Source organism: Colossoma macropomum, unplaced genomic scaffold (genome assembly GCF_904425465.1).
Source record: "Colossoma macropomum unplaced genomic scaffold, Colossoma_macropomum, whole genome shotgun sequence".
Taxonomy (NCBI): Eukaryota; Metazoa; Chordata; class Actinopteri; order Characiformes; family Serrasalmidae; genus Colossoma; species Colossoma macropomum.
The window spans coordinates 26499155-26525088 of NW_023494800.1; the positions used below are offsets into that span (position 1 = coordinate 26499155).

Genomic DNA, 25934 nt, shown 5'->3' on the forward strand with positions numbered 1-25934 from the left:
TATGGGACCTTACAAACTAAAGTGACCACTAAAAAGACAAGTCCTTGCACTCCGAGGTGTTGCGTAATAGGGTCTGCACTGGAATAGCCGTGAGAAAGTAGAGAAAATGCACTGAACGAAGCTGAGCTCATTCTCCCAGCTGGGCTTGGAGAACGCCTCAGTACACAAAATAGACCCTCGCCCACTTTATACGCTGACATAATGTAGTAAACAGTGCCCCGTTGTGTGGGTCTACTTGGCTGTCATTACAAAAGTCTAGACTAAGAACAGCTGAGAAATAACCACCTCAAGACAAAAAAGGGCCTTCCGACACATGTTCAACCAAAACTTGTCCGTTTATTTTGGTAAAATGGCCCGTGAAACAACACAAGTGGAACACCCAACCAACCAATCACTGACTTTCCACAAGACAAGATAGATATAAACCACTGGACTTCTCTGTATATACAAAAACAAATTACACTGTGTATAAATATAGCGGGCAGACAGAGAACGTGGCCTTGGCTCCCTGACTTCTGCAGTACAATGTAGCCCCGTTCTTACAGTATACAGAACAAAGAGCGAGGGAGAAAAGCTCTTCCAAACTATGCATGACTCAGTTTTTACAGGGACTGAACAAACTGATACTCGACTGAACAGCTCTTGATCATCTGTACCATGTCCCCACTTCGATCTTAATAGATGAACAAGTGCAAAAACATTGTGGTAACTGTGTTCAAGAACATTAGTGAACGAAAAGATCTTATGCCCTGCTTTCAGATGTTCATTCATCCAATAAAGATGAAGTTTAAAGGCCTGGGTACTGATATGAAGGGACTGAAAGGTCATTTGAATTACCAAGAGGCATCTTGCATTTCAACACCTTTTATCTGCAGGTCATGTGTAAAATATGACATTCATTGTTTATAATAAAAAAAGCCCCTAAGTGTACTATTTCACATGAACATGTAAGCGAGTGAGCCACTGTGCAGCCACTGTGTACGTGATCCTTATCACATGCTCGGCACTCTGAACTGGCCACAGCCTTTGAACTAACACAAGCTGAACAATCGATGCATATTCAGTGGATTTTGAGTCAAGAAAGACTCATCATTCGAACACTTGCTGAGAGTGAGACGCGCGGAGTGTCAACGATTTTCTTTAACGACAGAACGCAACACAAAAACGCGTATTACGAGGCAGAGGACTGAGGTGTGTATTGATTATGCATTCCACTATTCATTGTCCATTTCTCAGTTTTAAATTCTGGCTGTGCTAGGAAAATTTTATTTTCTTCCCTGTTTCAAGCAAAAAGAAAGCTACAAACAAATAAAACTGATTACATTGACGTTTAGATAATGCTGCTTTTCTACTGGGCACAGTCTTTAAAGTTGGTGGGGCTGAAAAACTAAGGAGCGGTCACTTCCTTCTGGCAGATGTCAAATATGGAATGCGTTACATGGGGAGGAGGTTTTCGACTTGGCTGAATCGCGGCTTTGTTGACGCACTTCATAACCAAGTGGTCCTTGAGTAAAAGTATGTTGGCGGGCCATCATGTCCTGTAGAGTAAGTTTGGTAGAGTTCAGAATACAGAAATGAGGGCGAAGACTCCGTAGAGCAGAGCGCAGGGGTATGCAACCAGCAGCTGTTGACCGTCCATTGCTAAAGCGGAGATGAAGATCTTGGAAGCCGAGAAGCTGCACCAGCCAATGATAGCAGCTGTTAAAACGATACCCAACATGCCTCTGAAACACACAGAAAGATGTTCAATTAGCTGAGTTATTCTAAACTCTCTATACTAGGTTTTCTTGTGTCAGCATTTTTCAAAGGAAAAAAATGGATTGCATTGAATATATTTTAAATAGGATCAGACCAAACTGCAAACTGGAGCCAAAGAACTTCAGTTTCAAAGTTTCTGTTCCCTTTTCACTATGCTTAGCGAGACTTATTCAGGAAATAAAGTTTTCTTACAGTTAGTACCTAAGTAGGTTTTGCAGGACACAAATTATTCTAAAAGATCTTAAAACATTCAGAGCTAGCTAACTAGGATGGTCTAGGATATCATATTAGTATTATTTTTATTTTATTAGATTATTTTGGCAGCTCAGCCAGTGAAGTTTTTTTAAGCCAAACAAAAATGGACAAAAACTATGCAAGGACTCTAAAGTGCTGCAGATGATCTAGGAAGGTGGAATGCTTAAAAAAAGGATATAAAATGCATAAAAATTCTATGGAAAAAATACACATCATGGTTGTGAGGCCATGAGAGACCAGTAAGACAATTTAAAATATACATCATCATGCTAACTAATAACTGCTGATTAACTGAGAAGATTAATTTTAAAACATTTTTTTGTTTTTTAATTGAGCAATCAAGTTTAATCAAGTTACCTACCCAAAACTACAGACCCGTGCCTTGTTTAATCGAATACAAAGCTGTAGTTAACTTTGCAGCATTGCTTGCATTAGTCATCGCAATGTGAGATCGTATTCCATGGTCACTTTACATTCTGACTACACCTCTTTCTCCTCATCATGACGCTACAAGAATGCTAACAACCCGATCAGCTTGTTAGCTTATAGACAAAAAGTTACTTACTGTAAGGAGAAGAGAACACCGAAGCTGGAGAGGAGGATCATGGGTAACAGGCAGTAGCCCAGGACACTGGCCACACAGCCGAAAGAGACGCCCGTCATGCTCATGAGATTAAGGAGGCAGTACATGCCCAGGCAACCGATGGCACTGATCCCATACACATAGCCAAACTGGATCTTACCCGTCTACAACAAACACAGAGATTCATGAGCAGCCACTGACAGCAGATCTGTTTCTGTTGTGTGCCAGAAAACAGGAATGCAAACCCAACAGGTTTTTAAAACCAGATTAAAAGTAAATTGGTTCTAACTAGTATATCGTCACTGCCATGGCAAAACCTGTATCTCCATTTTTTTTAAACAATTCATAAACACTAGCTGCCATTTACATTGTGTGATAATTTCACAATAATTGGACCAATACAAAATTACTCCAAAATTACTTCGGAAAACATATTTTTCTATTAACATTCATTAAAAGTTAAGAACAGTTTTTATTCTCCTGAAAATCCCAAAATTTGGCAATAAAAGATTTTGTTCCGACGATGAAATGCATAGTTTGTAGAGTTGCTTATACATTCTGTAATGTCACCAAAAACAATGTTTTAGCTTGACAATGTTTGGCAGATTTTGCAGTGTAAAGTTCAACGTAACATAGATAAAGAAATATGTTTATTCCAGCATATTTAGAGCAGCTGAACTAGAGATGATACTGGAATCATCTCAGAACCAAGCAAAATCATAAACACACACAAAAACAAAAAACATGATATTTAATGATTTACTGTACTCTGGAAGAGCAAAATTATTATGCAATTCTGGACTACTTTGTTTTGTTCATTTTCTACATATCATATATTGGCATCAGCAGATATGTGCATGAAAAAGGTGCATCCTTAAGCTTAGAATAGATCAGTAAGGCCTAAGAATATAATACTCCAGAACAATGGAGAGGTCACAGAATAGACATCATTTTCATTCCAAAAACATTTTTGGCTTATGTCTGATGTACTGAACAAAAGTTGTTTTTGGAATGAAAATGATGTCTATTCTGCAACCTCTCCATTATTCTGGAGTATTATTTTCTTAGGCCTTACTGATCAAACTAATAAAAAAAAATTTCAGAGTAGTTTGCGGGCTGCATAAAACCATGAAGAACATCTACATTACTGTCTGGCCCCAAACTAGTTTGCTTTGTCCCAGTGAAGGCCTTCAATCTTTCGGACAGCACCTTAACAAGAAATAAGACTCCAGTATTGAGTCAACAGTAGTGCTACTTACAAGCAGTAGCGTGGCCCCGAAGGCCAGGCAGAACACCATTGGTCCAGCCAGATCTGTTTCGTTCATTATGCTGCCATCTGCTGCCTTCAGTGGGTGCAGCACCGTTAGGGTCTTCTGCCAGATGTGGTCAAAGTTGATTCCCAACTCTGAAAGGCAAAAGGGGAAATGATGCAATGTCCACACTGTGTCAGAAGCCAGTCAAAACTGGGTCAAGCTGGAAGCCGACTCATACTGGTAAACAAGTTTTCTGAATAATGCAACATGACATGAGGCCACTAAAGGCTTCATTTTATTGAACAAAAGACTAAAAAAAAATACAATATGATTGCTACATCTGATTGGACAAATGATTGCATATTTCATTCCAAGTCTACACTCAGATTTGTTCAGACAAGGAAAAACATTCAACATCTGAGCTTTAGACCAAGCAACCCTCAAAGCCAAAGAGGACAGGGCTTTGGAAATACTCCAAAACCTGATTTGGTTTAGGTTGTGATCCCATTCATTTCATTGACTTAGTGGCAGTGCATCAAAATCATGCAACGTTTCAATTGCTTCAATGTTTTAACGTTTAAGCGCGTACACGGCTCTTAAGAGAACACATCCAGTTCTAGTCTCAGCCTCAGATGATTCCTCTACACTTACATGGAACATCTCTATAAGAGGGTAAACTGGCCTCAACTATTGAGATTTTGTCAGTTCCGTTCTTACTGCCTATTCGCATTTTAAACACCCTTGCATACAGTTGGTTGCAAGTTGTCGCGAATGCAAGAGATGTATTCAATGGTCTGTGGTCTATTTGTCTGCGGTTGGACATGTTTGTCAGTTAAACAGCCAGTCAAAGACAAACACAGTTAGTAATTAGCAAGAGAAATGCTCTTCTTTCAATCTTGAACTAGCTTGTTTGCTTAAACCTAACCCATGTGCCATTCCATTTTTGTTAGTTTAGTGTAAAGATGTTTTTGACATAGCAAGATGCAGCCATTTAACTGTAACTGGCATCATACGAAAAGAAAGGCAAAATTAAACCTGTTCTGTGGTGTATCTTATTACTATTATACTGCCCAACCAGTTTTTTTGCACACCAATCTGTTTTGAAAATACTAAAAACCCAACCCTCTCAAATGCTGCCTTCAGCTTTGTCTGACATGTCCCTGGAAACTACTGACATATTGCCAAATATAACCTCCAAAGGCATTTAGTGATTGTGTGCAGATAAACATGATCTATACATACACACAACACCATAAGTCATTAATAAAACAGGTCGAAACTCCACCTTTAGTTTAGATAAGATCAGATAAGAAGTGCCCTGCGCTGCCTCTGTCTACTCTGCTGAATGGAACTGTTAGCTTGTGACCCATTTTAAGCACAGTAACAAGGAATTGGGACAGCCTGGCTTAACTAGGACTACCTACCTTAAAGGGTGCAGGGATTCGGGCCTGAGATCACACAGAATATGCCCTCTGGCTGAGCTTATGAGCTTCCATGAAGCAATGAGTCATTCTTAAAGCTGTGGTTTTTGGCAGTGTGTTATGAATTTTCTTGCCTGAACTTTGCAAATATATGACTGACTGCTAGGAAGCATGTTTGAGAAGAGGTCTGCACTGGCATGAAAAGGATGGTCCGTAATTTATTACAAATTCAAAAAGATCAGCATGAACACAAAAAACAGATGTGGAACGTCAGAAACGTAACCTCACAGAAACTTAGAAGCCTATAATATGAGGTTTGGATGTGTACAAGTGTGTAAGCTGATATATATATACACACCCTACTTAAAAACAAGGCACTCTCTAGGGAATGCACAGACTAGGAGCAGGTTAGAGCAAAGCTGCCCCAGATAAATTACTATGGCAACTCTCTATACCTAACCTGCTCCTGTGTAGGTGAAGCTCAAGTGAAAAATGAACATTCCTGCCCCCAAACAAACCCCCTTGGAATTACTACACAATAGCAGTGCTGCCCCTAGATAAATTACTATCACGACTCTCAGCAACTAATCTGAGCCAGAGCAAATTCCCATCCTCAGCCAATCAAATTCCCTTAAAACGATGACCTGTGTTTCACAAGCACCTGAAGCAATGATAAATCATCATCTTTCCCTACTCCATCCCACTGTAGAATCTGGATAAGCCTACTGTGGCGAGTCTAACTGTGGCTTTATACTCTCTCTATCAGAACAAGAGGCTGTGCAGCACTGTTTAATACCTCTCTGCTATGCAACCATATGGATGCTCAATTGGGCAGCATGCCAGTTAAGTGTCTGGAGACAGGGACATTTTGCTGTCCTCCTGTCCTGATACGGCCAGCTGCATTCTCTGGAACTCAAACTCTGCATATGCTGAACTCTCTTTTTGATGTCTCAAGCTAAGGCAGAATACAGGAAAACACTAACCCATAATCCTAAAAAATACCCAATTGCTAGCCAGGTTTCCATCACACAATGCTGCCAAGCTTGAAGGTTGATATGTGTTTTCTCTGACACACATAAAGCAAGTCACTGCATCTTCTCAAAACATCTTAGGACAGCTCAATGCACTTGAAAGAGAAAGCTAACTACATTGTGTGGAATAATGAGGGGGGAGAGGGAGGGGCCAATTATGCACTTTTATACTTCTGGACATGGTTGGCTATGACATCAACAGGGAAAAGAACTGCACTCTCCCAACGGTAGGGTACTTAAAAAGGTAATTCTTATGGTTAGCATCTATAGAAGAGATGGTATAAAAGTGACAAAATCACATCTATGCCCAATATCAAGGTACTGTCAACAATATTGTTATAATATGCTTTTTTTCCCCCAAATAATGTTTATAACACTAAAGCACACCGAAATGATTTCACCACAGGCAACTCTCCATAAGATTTATTAAAGCTACACTATGTAGGATTTTGGAGACTTTGACTATGGAAATGTGTAATTGCAAACAATGCATGGAAGAACACTTTGTTGTTTTGTCGTCATTCTGATTGTGCTTCAGACCCCTTCCCCGAGCGAACGAATGAGCATGAGCATGTTAAGTGTTCTCAAAGAGAACTCTATCAAGACTCCGAAGACGTGAATTATCTACTACTGTCATCATATCTTCACCACTATAATGTTGATTTTGCAATTGAGGTGTGTGGTGTTAACACAAAGTATGTATGTACATAATACATATTACGTGATCTGAAAAACCACTGAGAGATCCGGCCTGACACCTCTGACTTAAATTATTTCAGGCTTTCCAGGTTGACTTGCAGCAGCACACAAACACAATGTTTTTGGTTGTTTTTTTTCCCCTCCTGACTCAAAAATGCTACTATTTTCAAATTCATCAAAAAACAATAAACACTCATAATTTAAATAAAAATGAAATTACAACTGACACTCCTACTGTTCAAATTGTACCTGCACGAACATGTGTACTGGCGAATGTTCTGCCGGGTGACTGTAGCAGTAGGCCATTTACTTCCACTTTCCAAGAGAATAATCAGACATGATTATCAAAACTCCAAAAATTTAAAACAATATGATTTTCACTGGGTTTTACACCTCTATGTATCATTAAAAAGGTATTAAAAACTGTCCCATCCCTATTGCTGACAATGCATTTAAGCAACATGTGAGAATTCAAAAGGGGGTTTTAGACACATTCTCTCATGAGTTACATACACACACATACATAAATACACACACTGTCACAGTCAGTAAGGCTGTTGTGATAGCCAGACAGATGATGCGTCTTGTTGTGCTGTGTCTTTTACCACAGTACGAAATTTAGATCTTGCCTCCGAAAACTTAACTTCCCTCCATCACAGACAAAGCAAACCTGTCTGTCTTACCCTCCAACAGTGGTGGCTCATCCTCGAAGCTGCTGCTGTACATGGACTGTGAGGAGGCGGGTGTGAAGGCAGGCGTGGGCTGGTAGATCTGGCCTGTGTAGGGCTGCTGCGGCTGCATCATCCCTGGGGGTGCTGAATATCCCATAGGCTGTGAATAGTCATATTGACCATATTGCCTGTGCGTAGAAGACATAAACACTCTATAAATGTTTCAGCTTAACAGATGTTATTCAACAGAACATGAAAGACAAAATAATTAGTTCAGCCCTTGCTCTCTTAGGGCTTATGCAACGAAGCCCGAACTTACGTTCAATGGCCACTTCATGAGGTCCTTTCCAAACCAAAAAAAAATCCTTAGTATCTGCCCACACCAATAAATGATCCGATTTTCTTTTTGAAGATGTTTTAAAAGTAGCTATTTTAAATTGATACAGACATATCAAACTGGGCCAAAGTGCTGCTGAGATGTGTTTACCCTAATCTAATGCTCTGAATTATGAATACCTTGCTAACTAGCCGATGAGCTAAATCAGGTGTGTTTAATGAGGCAGTGTGCTGAAGTGTGCAGTGTTTTGGCCCACAAGGACTGGAGCCAGACACATTACTTAAGATGAACATCTAAAAGTAGAACAGTAAAAACTGAACTACAATTTAAACATGAAGGTCTACCAATACTGTTCAGATTATATGTATACATGTGTGTGCTTTGCAGAATGACTGTAGCAGTAGGACATTTACTTCTACCATGCCTTTTAAAAAAGACATGGTTATCGGCATTACAAAAAGTTCAAATTATATTATTGTATCTCGATAAATCACTAAAAGGCTAACTTATTGGCTGACACCAATAACCAACCTGGTATTTTTTTATTTAACAACTATTGTGTTTTTACATAAGCTACTATTAATTAAAGCAATTCAAATAAGATGGCAATCATATTAAACCTACTCAAACACTACCACCACACATGAATAAATACAGAGCTAACATCAAACCACTGTGTGTGCGCTATTTCAGAATACATCTTTTACAGAATTGGATCAGATTCAATCTATGTTTTTTCTCAGATCCAGCATCTTCTGCTGATATCGGCCTGACACAGATAACTTGAGTTATCTGGAATTACATCACTGCCATCTCTTTTACATACAATTTTACAACCAGTTCTATGTTGTGATGCTGTAAATTCAATTAAATTCATAATTCATTTGTGTGGTGCCATTGCCAAAAATCTGCTTTACAAAACTAAAAATCCAGATCCAGGTCCCTAGTGATGCATGAAGAAACCTTGAGTGGTTCCCGTTTTAAGTCTTGGTTTCTATCCTCCTCTTGCTGACACCAGATAGTAATGAAGATAAACAATGCTAAATGCTCAATATAAGTTTATGCTAAACATTATGTTAAAGCAGATCATACAGTACTCCATCAAGCATTGTTCTGTGTGTGATTGGAGGCTGTAGCTGCCGCTGCTTTAGTGTTGAAGAAACATACTTGTTGTATGGGTCCTCTGTGTTGCTGTAGCCATATCCTCCTTGGCTTTGGTCATCTACACTATAGCTAGACTGGTAGAAGTCTGTGTTGAAGTTGTCAAATCCTGACATTGCAAGCTCCCTAGTAAGGAAAGAAAGAAAAACATTAGCTATGGCACAAAGACACTTTGTCACGTTTTGTTCCTAAACAACAAACGCAAGTTAATACTAGGTGGCAATTGGCACTGGGACAGAATTGACACTGTGACAGAAATTTTGCCATATGTAATGGCATAACATGTCAGCATGTTAAGAGTAGGTTAGTCACAGAAAATAACCTGCTATGTTGTGACTTATGCAAAACAACAAGATAACTAGTTAGTGAAAAGATGAGAACAAAGGCTGAAGGCCAAAGTAAAATATCATGGTGATTAAAGTACAGAGACTCACTGCATTATTCACCACGACTTTGATGAATTACTGCTGCTAAAAAAAGCTGCTGAGTGTCTATGTTTATTCTCTCTCATTAAGCTTTAAGCTTCACTACCAGAACACTGTCTAATTTGGCTAAAGGAATGAAGGTACAACAGAGCTTCTGGAAACCGATAATTTAGAGGGGAACACCATTTTTCAGTGTGAATTTCAGAGTTTCTAGTGTGAATCTAGTCTTTTGGTGGCTTAAATAGTACTTGAATCCATTTATTCTAATCAATTCAAGGTGGAGGGATACAGCTGGACGTTGTAAGGCAAAATAGGCCCCAAAGAAAACTTTTTCATATTTATGACTATTTTATCACTATTAACATTACATATAAAAATTCAGGAGACATGTTTAAGTTCACTGGTGGCTTTGGATAGTAAATAAAATTTAGACATTGTGATGCCTGATTCCTTTCACCACCACTGTAATGAAATCAGTCTGTAAGTTTCTCTTCAATGCACCATTTTGCGTCAAACTACTCCGAATGACTCTGTTTACATCTCAATGCCTGAACTATTCAGAAATTTTGGAGAGAAAAAAAAGGTGGAAGGTGCTTTATCTAGTAAAGAGACTGACCACTTGGGTAAAAACGCTATGTTGAAACTTGTTGAAAGTTAACAATACTGAAGGCTAGGAAGTTAGCGAGTGTCTAATGTTACTACTGGCCATTACAGTAACACTGCAAATTAAGCTATATGAATAAGCAATCACGTCAGCGAATAAACTGTCACACTTAGGCGCATAACATGCCAAACTGCAGGATAAGTTAAAGCCTCAATCTGGTTGAAAGGGTCTCCATAAAAACGAGCCAAAACCCTAGTTAAATCAGTTATTTCTGGCTAGGTGTGTCTAACGAGCAGGAAAAGCTCATTACCAACACAAAGTAACGTTGCTAAGCTAAAACGGCCTGCAGTAAAGTGCTGACAGTATGACACAATGCCATATTCAACATGATTTAACCGGTCTGTCTGGTTTAAAGAGCCTCGAGAATAAAAACGTGATAAAACTGGAACTAGTTAACCTACAGTTGCTAGGAAGCTAACGCTAACTTACTGACTTTCTGTTTGCCAAGCTAACAGTCACTCCTACAGCTTAACTCGCGAAGAACTACATAGACGTGCACACGAAAATGCAGATGTATAAAACACTTCTGCACCATAATATGCCTTTATTTTCCCTGTAAGGCTGTGTCGCAGCAGTCTTACCTGTGCCGGAGAGAACCGCCAACTCGGCTAACTACGTGTCAAGAAAAAAATAATTACAGCGTTTCCGACTGCGCCTGTTCACATGGACGGAACCGAAAATCACACTTTAAAAAAGTAACGTTCGCCCTCTGTAGGTGGGAGTGTGTACTGCGCTATGCTACACCAAAACAAAGAACAAATGTAAAAAGCTTATTAAAAACCTATATAGTCGCAAACGTATCGTTACTTAAAAGACTAAACTAGAAATAATGAAGCTCCTACAACGGTTAAAGGGGAACTGCTATGATTGAACTGGTTGAGATGTAAACAAAGTCATTCAGAGCAGTTTGGTGTGAAAGGCTCTGTTCTAGAGAAACGTACCGAGTCAAATTGTCCACGGTGGTGGTGATAGGAAACAGACATCCACCTCTACAAGCTCCCTCACAGAAAGTTATTACACCAAGTGGTTAGATATACGCTGTCTGTGGTCTGAAACACTGTTTTGTGACAGTTTTGTGAAAAGATTATGGTTTAATATGTATTTTAATCCATTTGTTTTAACCCATTACTAGCAGAGGGATGCATGCAGGGTGTTGTAAGGCAAAGTAGTCCCCAAAGAACATTTTTTTTTTCTTTCAGATTTATGACTATTTGACCAATATCAGCATTACATAAAGAAAGATTGTTCTTTTTTTGTGGATTCCTTTGGTCTAAAATAAAATATTAAAGCATGAATGTGGGAGGTATGAGCAACAGCAAAGCAGCCCAGGTGCTGAACCAGCAGAAGAGAATGAAATTGAGCATAAAAAAGGATATATTGAGGCTAGTTGAGTATAGCAAAAGTTATTATTGTTTGAAAATACATTGCAGAGTAAAAATGCACAAAAATATTACTTACTGGAGATTTTTAAAAAAATTCCAAGTCAGTGCTTGCGATGTGAACAAAGTCATTCTGAGTGGTTTGATGTGAAAAAGTGCATTGTAGAGAAATCTGGCTAACCACAACATCCAACACAGGTTCAGCTGATATGCTATAGATACTTCACACTCGATTTATATCCAAGCTCTTCATATCAGGGTAAACATCATTCACACAATGCATTTTGCAACAGAAGCACTTCCATCACGCAGGCCTATTGAACACTAAAACGCCTGCCACATGTGCTCATAAATAGCTTGATGGGAAACGTGTTAAGTAGGCCTGCGTAAATCATTCATCATCTATTCGTGCGAACAATGTGATGGCAGTTGCATAAAGGAGGCATGATGTTCTGGTGTCAAGAGGCACTAAAAATACGACTCTGTTGGGAATCATTCTCATTATTTTGTGGACGTATTCAATAAAGGCTGTCTTAGGAGGTCTTTGTTGCAGCGTACAACATGAGAGCAGAAGCGTGCACACTTTTGCAGAAATCTCAGCTGAGGACTTGGTAAAAAAGTGTCTCCTTTTCCAGCATTGATCCTCAAGTACAAAGTATGCACTTTACATATTTCAGAAGATTTTCTGAACAGTCACGCAGCAGAGAGAATGGCAGTCTGCGTAATCCTCTACCACAGTGCCTCCTCCATCGCAGTAAAACTGCAGTTTGAGAAAAGGGAGAGATGTTGAAAAAAGGTTCTGCAATGAATTTGGAGTAAAAGGGTCACTCAGTTGAGAAAACCCCTATGTAATTAAATATATTAGTGTATGTAGACCATTCTAGTGAATTAGTTCAAACTGCCATCCCGCTGTTTAAAAACAAAAAAAACTATTTACAAAACAATTAAGTATTCAGATATTAGATATAAGGCATTATATTATATATACAAAGGCATTAATTGAGATAGTAAAAAGCTAAATATATACAAAATCATCATTTTTTGTGTACTTTCTATTGGGAGTGTGAAGTTACAAACCTCAACCACTAAATTTCAACTTGTGAAAATAATACTTTCATTGTTGTATTTATTTTATGTTCAATTCTTTAATTTCTTTTAGAGTGAAGCAAAATAGTATTCCAAGTCAGTTAAAAGTCCAAAATGTTTTGAACTCTGACTTTCAAATTTGGTAGAATGATCCATATTGTCAGTACATTCTAAAGTACAAATGCAATATTGTATATTTTGTGATGGGAGTCAATGGAGGTCCGCATTTTAAACTTTTCTCATTATTTATTCTAATACAAACTTATATCTCTATTGTGGAATCATCATAATAATCAGTACAGGCACACGTGATTTCTTTTGTGCCAAGTTAAGTCTACGCTATATTTTTTCCACTGTTGCCCCAAGGAGGATGAGGTCCCCTTTTTGAGCCTTGGAGGTTTCTTAATGTAAACACAATAAGGCTTCAATCTACAGCAGTTTAGCCCCGCCCATTCAGGCTACAGTAGTTTAGCCCCACCATTCAGGCTACAGTAGTTTAGCCCTGCCCATTCAGGCTACAGTAGTTTAGCCCCACCATTCAGGCTACAGCAGTTTAGCCCTGCCCATTCAGGCTACAGCAGTTTAGCTCCGTCCATTCAGGTTACAGCAGTTTAGCTTCGTCCATTCAGGCTACAGCAGTTTAGACCCCAATTCAGGCTACAGCAGTTTAGCCCCACCATTCAGGCTACATCAGTTTAGCCCCCAATTCAGGCTACAGCAGTTTAGCTCCGTCCATTCAGGCTACAGCAGTTTAGCCCCACCATTCAGGCTACAGTAGTTTAGCCCTGCCCATTCAGGCTACAGTAGTTTAGCCCCACCATTCAGGCTACAGTAGTTTAGCCCCACCATTCAGGCTACAGCAGTTTAGCCCCACCATTCAGGCTACAGTAGTTTAGCCCCCGAATCAGGCTACAGCAGTTTAGCCCCACCATTCAGGCTACAGTAGTTTAGCCCTGCCCATTCAGGCTACAGCAGTTTAGCTCTGTCCATTCAGGTTACAGCAGTTTAGCTTCGTCCATTCAGGCTACAGCAGTTTAGCCCTGCCCATTCAGGCTACAGTAGTTTAGCCCCACCATTCAGTCTACAGCAGTTTAGCCCCCGAATCAGGCTACAGCAGTTTAACCCTGTCCATTCAGGCTACAGCAGTTTAGCCCCCGAATCAGGCTACAGCAGTTTAGCCCCACCATTCAGGCTACAGTAGTTTAGCCCTGCCCATTCAGGCTACAGCAGTTTAGCTCCGTCCATTCAGGTTACAGCAGTTTAGCTTCGTCCATTCAGGCTACAGCAGTTTAGACCCCAATTCAGGCTACAGCAGTTTAGCCCCACCATTCAGGCTACATCAGTTTAGCCCCCAATTCAGGCTACAGCAGTTTAGCTCCGTCCATTCAGGCTACAGCAGTTTAGCTCCGTCCATTCAGGTTACAGCAGTTTAGCCCCCAATTCAGGCTACAGCAGTTTAGCTCCGTCCATTCAGGCTACAGTAGTTTAGCTTTGTCCATTCAGGCTACAGCAGTTTAGCCCCCCATTCAGGCTACAGCAGTTTAGCTCCGTCCATTCAGGCTACAGTAGTTTAGCTTCGTCCATTCAGGCTACAGCAGTTTAGCCCCCAATTCAGGCTACAGCAGTTTAGCCCCCAATTCAGGCTACAGCAGTTTAGCTCCGTCCATTCAGGCTACAGCAGTTTAGCTCCGTCCATTCAGGCTACAGCAGTTTAGCCCCACCATTCAGCCTACAGCAGTTTAGCCCCACCATTCAGGCTACAGCAGTTTAGCTCCGTCCATTCAGCCTACAGCAGTTTAGCCCCACCATTCAGGCTACAGCAGTTTAGCCCCCATTCTAAGTTCTAAGAAGTGTTTCAGTCTGGGCTGCTTTTTGAATTAAAACACAATAATAAAAACAGCAGTTTAATTCTAGGGGACGATAAGAGGTTAGAAAATAGTCAAGTAAAAATAAACTATTGTAAAACCCTACAAATTTTATTAAAATAAAAAAGGTAAGATTTAAAGAAGCACCCAGTGAAAGTTTGCAATAGTTCTGCTAATGCAACGCTACAGAAAGCCCTTCTTTTGCATCTTTATTTTTAAGAGTGTAGCTTGGTGATAAATGGTTTCATATATGATCATCAGAGCTGACTGTAAAGTAGAAGCTTTGGTGTCCAAATATATGTATGTTTTGAGGCTTTTGTTTGTGTGGGTGATTGCTTCCTTCATGAAGGAAGCTTCCTGCTGTGGTGAATAACTTAACTGGTACAATAAGTGACAGCATTCTACAGCGATGTGATGGATATAGGCTTTATTTAGAAAAGAGTCATTTCCTTTTTAAACCTTGGGTACAATATCAACATATTTTCACGTTTAGAATTCATTGTATGAATGTCAGCAGTGCAGGATATACAAGCGTTGGACAAGCCCTTTGATAACACTGTCAGCCTTCAGATCCGCCAGCCAATTGTTTTACTCTAGACGTGAAAGGACATATAGGACAGTGAGGACGGATAAGGCATATTTGTGATTGGTCTGTGCAAGAATGACAAAGAACAAATAGATAACACAAGAGTCTGATTAGGATTTTGTTTGGAGGCCATAGCAAATCAGCTTGATATGTATATTCATTACCAGCCAGCTTTGGGAATAATACAGGTTATTTAGCATGCATACATCTGTGACAATATCTCATGCATTGTTAAGAATGTTGCACTACTGTCATGATTACAGCAAAACAAATTAGTGAACATTTTACTGTAGGGCAGTGTTCATCACACCAACATAAGCGCATCATAACAATTGGCTCAAACCTACTTAACTATTTATGAAAGGTGTGTCAGGAGACATTGATTTATTCCAGCATTGGGCTGTGTAATGACACTTTTATGGGTGAAATAACGTAGTACATTATATCAACTGACGTAGTAGCCTAGTGTATATCACAGTGATGTGACATACACTATATAGCCAACAATATGTGGACACCTGACCATCACACCTATATGAGCTTGTGGGACATCTTTTTCCAAAACAGTGGGCATTAATATGGAGTTGGGCCCCCTTTATGGCTATAACAGTCCCCACTCTTTTGAGAAGGCTTTCCACAGGAATGTGTCTCTGGAAATTCGTGCCCATTCACTCAAAAGAGCATTTGTGAGGTACTGATGTTGGGTGAGAAGGCCTGGCTCACAATCAGTGTTCCAATTCATTCCAAAGGTGTTCAGTGGGGTTCAGGTCTGGACTCTGTGCAGGCCACTGGAGTTCCTCCACACCAAACCCGCCAAACCATGTCTTTATGGGCCTTGCTTTGTGTACAGGGGCTTAATTATGCTGTAACAGGAAAGGAACTTCCTCAAACTGTTGCCACTAAGTTGGAAGTGTATACTTGTCTAAAACATTACCCTTCACTGGAACTAAGGGGCCGAGCCCAAACCCTAAAAAACAGCCCCAGACCATTATTCCTCCTCTACCAAACATTACTGTTGATACTATGGATTTCAGTAGGTAGTGTTCTTCTGGCATCCACCAAACGCAGATTCATCCAATCAGACTGCCAGATAGTGAAGTGTGATTCGTTACTCTAGAGAACATGTTTCCACGGCTCCAGAGTCCAGTGGTGGTGTACTTTACACCACTCCAGCCATTGCTTGGCACTGTGCATAGTGATCTTAGGCTTGTGTGCAGTTACTCAGCCATGGAAACCCATTTCATATAGCTGCCGACACACAGTTTTTGTGTTGATGTTGCTTCCAGAGAGAGAAATTGGCATTCAATGACAGTGCCATGTTTAAAGTTACTGAGCTCTTCAGCATGACCCATTCTATTGCATTGTTTGTCTATTGTTTGTTTCACGGCTATGTGCTTGATTATATACACCTGTCAGCAATGGATGTGGCTAAAACATCTGAACTCAATATTTGGCAGGGGTGTTCACATACTCTTAACCATATAGTGTAGCTTAAATGTTATAAATGGTAAAAAAGGTAAGAGAAAAAAATTCTTGGTTTTGCATAAAGGTGTCTATCAATGACAAGAAAAAAAATCAATTATATGGTTATGAATTCCTAATCAAAAAGGCCTCGACTAATCCTTGCTCTCCAACCAACCCTATTTCTAATCATATATTTTAAAAAGTTCCACAACACGGCTCCGTCTCTTCATCCGCTTTAATGAAAGGAAATTGAAAACTGTCAGAGGGAGCGCCACCCAAAATCTAGGTCAGCGCATTTGCTATGCAGGAATAATTACCTTCCGCGAAAGTGTTTGCTTTAATCTGCTGTTATTGCCTGGCTATACGAGTGGATTACAGCAACCTCCTTCTTTTTTTGCCTGTATGCACACACACACACACACACACACACACACACACACAGAACCCAGTTCCATGGCCTGTCTGCCTGCATCAGAGACCTGTGGAAGTAGGACGTGTTTGTTTTCACATGCGCTTATTTAGATGGAGGTTAGAGAAAAGGCCTGGCCCTCAAACCCAAACAGGCATTATGAAAAATCAGCTAAGCTTTTCACAGAGTCCCTCATAAACATAGCACCATCCTCTCTCATGTATATTTCACAAGTTTTTGATGTGAGGGGTTACAGGCAATAAATTAGTCATTAGACGCCATGGATTGAAAAAAGTTAGCTTGTTGTGTATGCGTGTGTGTGTCTGGTGAGTGCACCTTTTTCTTTGAAGAGAGAGTGTATTTAGCTCTTTGTGGGGACCAAATGCCCCCAAAGTGATAAACACTAACATTTAAAGGTTGTGGGGACAATGCTAAGAAGGTGCTTTTTTGTTTGCTTTTTCAATGCTTTTGTTTGAAAATATGAAGAGTTCAAAGATGTCTTTGCTAGGAGTGGGTTAGATGTGGGCATAGCAGGAATACAGTTTGTGTGTGTGTTGACAGTGAGCGAAGGTAGAAATAGAAAGTGGGTGGAAGAACAGGTAGGTGTTTCTAATAAAGTGACCAGTGAGTGGAAGTAAATCATAGGTGTTTCTGACAAAGTGGTCAATTGGTGGAAGACGATGGTAGGTGTTCTCTGATAAAGTGGCCAGAGAGAGGAGGTAGAACGTAGCCAGTGGCCAGTTAGTGGAAGTAAATGGTATTTGTTTCTAATAAAGTGGCCAGTGAGTGGAGGTAAAAGGTAGATGTTTCTAATAATGTGACCAGTTAGTGAAAGTAAATGGTAGGTGTTTCTAATCAAGTGGCCAGTGAGCAGTAGGAGAAGGTAGATGTTTCTAATAACGTGACCAGTTAGTGAAAGTAAATGGTATTTGTTTCTACTAAAGTGGCCAGTGAGTGAAAGTAAATGGTAGGTGTTTCTAATCAAGTGGCCAGTGAGCAGTAGGAGAAGGTAGATGTTTCTAATAACGTGACCAGTTAGTGAAAGTAGATGATAGGTGTTTCTAAAAAGGGTGCAGTGAGTGGAAGTAAAAGGTAGATGTTTCTAATAAAGTGGCCAATGAGTAGAGGTGAAAGGTAGACGTTTCTAATAAAGTGGCCAGGTAGTGAAAGTAGATGGTAGGTGTTTCTGATAAAATGGCCAGTAAGGGCTTTGAAATCTAAGGTAGATTTGTAAGGCAGTTGTCCTCTCTGATTATCCTATGGAGCCACATATTCTATAGGAATACCTACCTATCTTGAAAATACAAATGCAAATATACTGTACAATACAAAGTGATGCATGCAGAGCCTCCTTTGTTAATCTATGCAGTCTTTTATACTACATGGAGTGTAGTTTCACCTCCATTCTTTTTATTTATTGAATTTTTCATTTTGTTGTTTACTACTATAAAAGTGTGTACATAATAGTTTGTTTGTGGTGCATTGTGGTTGATTAAATAACCCTTTGACATAGGGCCCGGGCCAAATGACCTCATAATCATAGCAAAACATGAGCACACTTTTTTTGTTGAAGTTTTGCTGGTTGCCATGGAGAGAAAAAAATAGGTTTCTGATTGTTTAAAAAAAGAGGTTGCCAATGAAAGTATTACAAAATATAATGCTGTCATGGACAAAGACGCTGGCTTCTTGCGTGCTCATTCTTTTTTTTTTCCTTACCTTAAATAAATAGAAGAGTGTGACAAATCTGACTGACAAAGATGCTCTTTAGATCAGCATCAATTTTTCGTGGATGCTATCACCATGGCAACGTTTTCACGGCTGCATGCCGCCATCAGTTGCACAAAAAGGCAAAGGTAACGTGTAAAAACAGCATTGCCCTTCTCCACTGTTTCTCCTGACAGTGAGAACGTAGCTGAGCTGTGCTAGTTTCCACAGGCTACTTACCTGGCTAATGAGAACTAATAACTGACTGTGGTGAAGAAAACGAAGTTCAATGCTGTGAAACAGTGATAGGAACATTGCTATCTTTGTCCATCTGCTCGTTGGTTGGCGGTCATCATTTCACCACAGCGATGTCTCTAGGCCTTAATGCTTGCTATCAGGCCTCTATAAAATAAAATTCTGGCTATGCCACTGGCAGGCGAGTGCATGTCTTTGTTTATGTGTGTATATTAGAGCCCTGTTGATATATTGTTTGATTGATCCCTTACAAAAAAGTCACTTGTGAAAAAAACACATGGTTTTTGCACACTCACTCACATGATAACGACATGTGGTCACATGTGAAAACATGCTCACATGTGAAAAAGCATGCGTATTTGTAAACACTAGTGGATTTTACACACTTAACGTGAAATACATGTGGCTTTTCTATAAGAGATGAAACTGATTGATTAAGGTCCTGTGGATTTATTGGTACTGATAAAGCACAGATATTTATAAATCCCACTGTTAAAGCATCAACATTTAGAAGTAACTTGTTTTATATGGTGATGGACAGACCCCTGTGGGAGAATGGCTGATTTCAGAGGATTTTAATACAGTCGTATGCACAAGCTTGAACACCCCTGGTCAAATGACATGTTTTGTTGATTTTCCAAGTGGAAATACACATCTTCTACAGCAGGGGTGTCCAATCTTACCCGCAGAGGGCCAGGGTGACTGCAGATTTTCACTCCAACAAAGCAGGAGGTCACCTGATGAAATGTTTGAAGACTAAGACCAACTGATTAGACAAGTAGAATCAGGTGTGCTTCAGCTTATTTGGAGTGAAAACCTGCAGCTACACCGGCCCTTTGTGGATAAGATTGAACACCCCTGGAAGAAAATGGCCTGCGCGAAACTTATGACCTGTTTAATATTTTAGTTTTTTTCCCAATATATTAAACTCAGCACATAAAAAATGCCAGATTTAAGTTTGTTTCCCATAGAGCAGTGGTTTCCACCCTAGTCCTTGAGAGCTACCTTCCTGCAGAGCCTAGATTCTAGAGCCTTCCTGCAATTTACCACACCTGCCCCAGCTAATCAACCCCTTCCCCAGTCCCTGATTGGCTGGGTCAGACATATGAGAGCTGAATGAAGGGCCAGGGCAGCTTATTGAGTATAGGTTGGAAATAAACTCTACAGGAATGTAGCTCTCCAGGACCACAGCTGGACACCACTGCTGTAGAGGATGTATTACCTTATTTTCACTTAGAAAATCAACAAAACATGTCATTTGACCAGGGGTGTTTAAACTTTTGCATAAGACTGTTGTTTCATGCTCTTATTTCAGTCCATTATCAGAATTGTGAGCTGCTTAAACTGTGTCAGTGAGAAATTTCCATATCAGTCGGGCCCTTGTGTACATGTGTGTGTGTGTGTGTTTTTGTATGTACGCTCCCTCGCTAACCTAAACAATTATCTCTCCTACCAAAGCAGATGCTGAGCGCGGTACCTGAGGGCCACAGCGTGTCTGCAGCATGTGAAAAACCCCACACTGCAGAATATGGCGGTGCACCACAAGCCCCCAGTGGAGGGGTGCTTTTCAGAGCAGAATGTGTGTGTGTGTGTGTGTGTGTGTAAGAAGGAGGAGTCATGAGGACAGAGCTCCACAGGGCCACAGCGGCAGTTTCTAATGGAATCACAGCTGCAGTGGCAGGAGCCCTCAGTGCCTCTGCCTGCGACTCAATTATACATCCAACCATGCAGCACTGAGGCTTCCTCCAGCCCGCCATACAAATAATTCATCCTCAACTTCTCTCTACTGGAAATACCCTGCCTGACAAAAAGCACAGACATTTTTTTAATGCTTTTTGAATTCTAAGACACCAGCATGCCGTTCCTAATAAAGTTCTAAATGTGGAGCCAGGAATAACTATGCTATTCTAGGGCTGGAGGAAGCCTCAGTGCTGCATGGCGTTTTGTTTTCTCCATATCTAATATTGTGTAGTAATTGTAAAACCTTATCCTCTATTCATGTTGCTCTTGTTGTGTTGTTGTTTCGCCATACTTTGACAACCAGAGGTGGAGGGACCCTTTTGAGGCTTGGCTCCTCTCAAGGAGTTTTTCCTTTCCTTGCAACTGTCACCTTGGCTTGGGGCTGGGACCCGGATTTTCCACAAAGCTGCTTTGTGACAAGGTCTGTTGTAAAAAGCACTATATAAATGAACTTTGCCTTAACTATGATTACATGAGAGTATGAAATAAAGTTGTCTTCTCACAGTCAAAGTGCAGTAAATTGGGCATGATATTCTATACTACTGAACCTCTTGAACTCTAGACTTATTAATCTTGTAGTAGTTACTGAGTGATACATACAGAGCTTTGCTGGTTGCATCCCTTCCTATTAAAAATAATGTGTGATCCCGACTTACTAAGGTGAAGGAACGCGATCCGAATGTGTGACCATGAGCTAGTAAGGCATAGAAATGACTTAATTAAACTGTGGCCACAACTTAGTAAGGCATGAGAACAAGTTAATTCAACTGTGGCCATGACTGAGTAAAGCATAGGAGCATTATAGGAGATAATAAGGTTTGGATAATTAAGTCAATATGGCTTCCTAAGGTGAAGCATGGGAACAAGATAATTAAGCTATAGCCACGGCTTAATAAGGCATATGAACAAGATACTGAAGCTGTGGCCATGACTTAGTAAGGCATAGGAATGAGATAATAAAACAGTGGCCATGACTTGGTAAGTCATGGGTATTTGATAATGAAGTAGTGATAGTTAAGTCATGGTCATGATTTAGTAAGGCATAGTAACAAGATAATTAAGCCATGGCCACAACTTAGTAAGGCATGGGAACGAGATAATTAAACTGTGACCACAACTTAGTAAGCCATGGGAATGAGATAATTTAGCTGTAATTTGGCTAAGATGTGAGACGAGTAACTTGTGGCAATGAATTAGTAAGGCATGGGAATTAAATGATAAAACAGTAGCCATGACTTAGTAAAGCATGGAAACAAGATAATTAAGTTGTGTCTACAACTTAGTAAGGGATGGGAACAAGATAACTAACTGACCAAGGCATGGAAATGAGATAATGAAGCAGTGGCCACGACCTAGCAAGGCAATAGGAATGAGAGAATCATGTCATTAAAACAAGGCCACTTAGTAAGACATTTGAATAAGATAATTCATCCATGGGTATGGCTTAGTAAGGCATGGGAACGAGATAATTAAGTTGTGGTCATGGCTTAGTAAGTCACAGGAACAAGATAAATGAGCTGTGGCCATGGCTTAGTAAGACATTGGAACAAGATAGTTATGTTGTGGACATGGCTTAGGAAGGCATTGGAATGAAATAATTAAGCCATTGCCACATAGCAGAGCTATGATATGTCTTAAGCTTAAGAAATAATTTTTTTAAGACTTATCAACTTGGTAAATGCTATGAATATGAAGTCATATAGTTAAGAGAGCAAGGAACTGAGTTGTAGGCCCATACACAGGCTATAAGAGTTTAAAGGGTTAATACATTCTCATGTTTTCATTCATCAATTTTCTATCGCTACAATACCCAACACGCATTCTATGAATCCAACATACAACCACTGGGAATCCCTGTGGTGTCAACCAATTATGACTGCTAGCTTAGCCACTGAACTGTGGGCTCTAAGGTAAGCAAACTTTTACATAAGTGTAACACTGACTGTGGTCATCAAATTTCTTTATCAAAGATGTTATTAAATCAAAGAACGCCTGCAGGGTGCAGTGTACCTGGATGTGGAACAACAACAAGCTAAACTAAGGTAAGTAATCTTCTTAGCCTGGTAGCTACCTTGCGCACTTTACCTTTTAGCTTGTTGTTTTCCTTATGATTTGAAGACATTTGCTTGCAAGATATTCAGCTTCCTAACGGTAATGTTAGCTACATATATGTATATATGAATGTGTTTTAGTATTTTTTGCATATATATATATATATATATATATATATATATATATATGCAAAAAACAATATGTTTACATATTTTTTTTGACAGTGTGAAACAGATGTGATTTTTTTGTAAGGATGAACAGAAAACTCTCTTGAGGAAAATAAATTACAACTAAATCTTTTTCCACTGTATTGTGTTCTGACTGATATTAGGGATAACTACACTATTATGCTTATTACTCTTAATAGGCTGAATAAGAACAGACTAAGCCTTTTGGATTTCCTGCTAAGACAGTTTTCCTTTGCAGAATCCAGTTAACCCACAGCACTGGTCAGAAAGGGTGAAAAGAGGATTGCAGAGGGCCAATTTGACAGGGACTGGAAATAAAACACTGACTTTGTGAGAAGAAAACAAAAACAAGGCTGGCGCTGATAGCAGCAAATCCCCGCAGAGCTGGAATTGAACATGGCACCTCCCCGTGCTCGAGCCAGGCTGGTGCTTGGCAACGTCTCGTCTGTGCAACAAGCCTGAAGAATCAGGTTAACATTCATCCGCATAGGAACAAATCCAGACCTTCAAAGTGGCTTTAATAAACTGGAGGCTGTTTGTGCTGCTGTGAGAGGCAAAGACAATGATTGTGCTCACATGGAACTGCTATTCAGGAGACAGATTGATTCAAAATTACTGCACCTTGATTCAGCTCTATGCACTATATTCTTACATTTTGTTATGTACTTGATTGATCCTACAAGGGAAATTTGTCATTTTGCTTCCTAACTATGCCCAGTCTGGGAGCAGCCAGGTATACCCAGTCATATCCTGGGATTTTGAACCTAGGACCTTCTGGTTCCTGGCTCACCTATACCTACCATAAATCTGGGCAAATTAGGACATAAATACACCTCCACAATAATCAACAGGCATATATTTGTGGAGATTATGGAGGAAATTTGAGTGACTGAAGCTGCCATATTAGATGAGGTAAAGCTAAAGCTAATGCTGAAGCTAGTTGGTGCATCAATTTACTGAGGAAGACTTTTCATCTTGTACATGTGGTCTTTTAGCATATGTAAATCAAACAATAAAAAAAATTTTCATGTGCTATTCCATGAATATTTATCTTCACAAACTTAAGCACTGTACAGTCCTGTTGTAATTTATTTAGCTAACCGTCAACAGCTAAGTTAAGAACAGCTAACTTAGCTAGCTAACAATACTTAACATTGTTCTGTTCCTCAGAACTAGCATAAGTCGGTCTGCAAATAGTTTTGTCACTGAGCTAAGTGTCTTATATACAAAATTTTATCAGCTTAAGGAATAAAACAACACTTTAATAGCTTCAGAAATGAAAACAACAGCACTCTTCTAGATGGATAGCATGTGTCTGAAATAAACTAGCTTTACAAGTTCAGTCACTGGTGTATTTACTGCTGCTGACATTCTCACTGCAGGTTTGTTACGTTTTTCTATTGCTGGACAGAGGACATTCAGCTTAGGGACAGCTGTGATTGGCTGAGAGATGTATCAGTCAGTATTTTTTAGTCACACAGCTGAGTGTGCTGAGTGGAAATAACCAAAGGAAAATCTTCAGGGCTTTCTAGGCCTTCACAGAAAGCTTAACAATTTCTGTCAACTCTTAAACATTCTTAAAACGCCCAGTGGAATACTGGCCAATTAGGAATTGCATAACAAATAACAAAGTGATCAATCACATTATGCTTTGGAAAAAACATCTGTAAGTACTAAATATGTCAGTGACTGTGGATCCAAGTCGCAGTCTAATCAGTGGGTTGTTAGAAATGGAAGCGGTGTCAGTTCTGTACCAGAGCTCTGAAAGAGTGACTCTGAAATTGTAACCAGATAAAATACACAATACTCTGTCTGTCACAAGCTTCAAGTAAAAAATAGAATGTCTTTTAGAAGCTTTAATTGTCTGTATTTAATCAACAACTGATAAATAACAGCCGAAAAATGTTCATGCCTTAGTGCTAACAAACTACTAGAATCCCATAGGGATGCTAACAGAAAGTAGCATTTTTGTAGAGGTGGGTTTTTTCCTTATGTTTTGACTGAGTTTTGACCTTTATGGCTCGAATTGAAGGCCTATGGCAGTCTGTGGGCTGCTGAGTGCAAACGGTGTGCAACAATTCACACTTCATTAATCAGTGGTTGTAGTTTATCATCCATGTACTAACAGTACACTATATAATATTTTGCTCATTTTCCTGTGTCGTGCACCAAAACTGGCTAGTACACTATGGAAGTAGTGTATTTGAGACACAGAGACTGGGCTTTGCTCAGAGTTGGAATGGACGGTATTCATGTAATGGTTTCATCTGCTGAGTCACAAGCTGGACTGTAATGTGTGTAAGGCCTTTGTGATGCAGTAGAGGTGAAGGGTCTTTGGAAATAAACTGACCTCATCTACATTATGTCTCTCATTCACCCTGTGATTCACATGCTGATCAGCATAAAGAGAAACAGGACGATGAAAAGCATAGTTTATCTGCCACGTCAGGTGTGTGTGATCAACAAAAAGAGACACAAATGTTATTTTGATTTTCTTTGTGGGCTTTTGGAGCGAGCAGTCTTTCTGTTAAAAATAAAATGAAGCAATATTGTATTCTTCTACTTGAAAGACCACCTAGAGGCCTTCAGTTTGGGCCGTAAATGTGAAATTTTGGTCAAAAAACAAGAAAAAAACATCCCCATGACGATGCTAATTTCTGCTAGCGCCCATACAGGAATTCTAGTAGTGTGTTTGTGCTAGGCTAATTTCTTGCCAAATTAAATACAATTACTTGAAACTTGTATAAAACATCCACATGTTTTAGTTTGAAACTTGTAACAGACATTAATATACAGTCATATGCAAATGTTTGGCAAATTTTATATTTTATATTTTATTTTTTCAATATGTTCTCACAAAAATTTGCAGAACAATACTTACATATTTACGTTTAATCCCTATGGAGGACGTGTTATCTTTCACTGTTATTTTTACTGAGAAAATCAAC

At 39.7% G+C, this 25934-nt stretch overlaps 1 protein-coding gene and 1 long non-coding RNA gene across 2 annotated transcripts; one reads left to right on the forward strand and one right to left on the reverse strand.

Annotated features, from left to right (window-relative positions):
• Positions 1 to 316: 316 nt before the first annotated feature.
• Positions 317 to 10932, reverse strand: yipf5 (Yip1 domain family, member 5). Its single transcript, XM_036587837.1, has 6 exons — positions 10840 to 10932; positions 9176 to 9295; positions 7684 to 7859; positions 3856 to 4001; positions 2579 to 2760; positions 317 to 1724 (listed from the first exon to the last, which is right to left on the reverse strand). The coding sequence occupies exons 2-6, from the start codon at positions 9283 to 9285 to the stop codon at positions 1562 to 1564; spliced, it is 777 nt and encodes a 258-aa protein (XP_036443730.1). The 5' UTR covers positions 9286 to 9295; positions 10840 to 10932; the 3' UTR covers positions 317 to 1561.
• Positions 10933 to 20277: 9345 nt separating this feature from the next.
• On the forward strand, positions 20278 to 25649 carry LOC118820678. The gene is made up of 3 exons (XR_005008266.1): positions 20278 to 21167; positions 22717 to 22788; positions 23225 to 25649. It is a non-coding gene; the product is annotated as an uncharacterized LOC118820678 (long non-coding RNA).
• Positions 25650 to 25934: the final 285 nt, after the last annotated feature.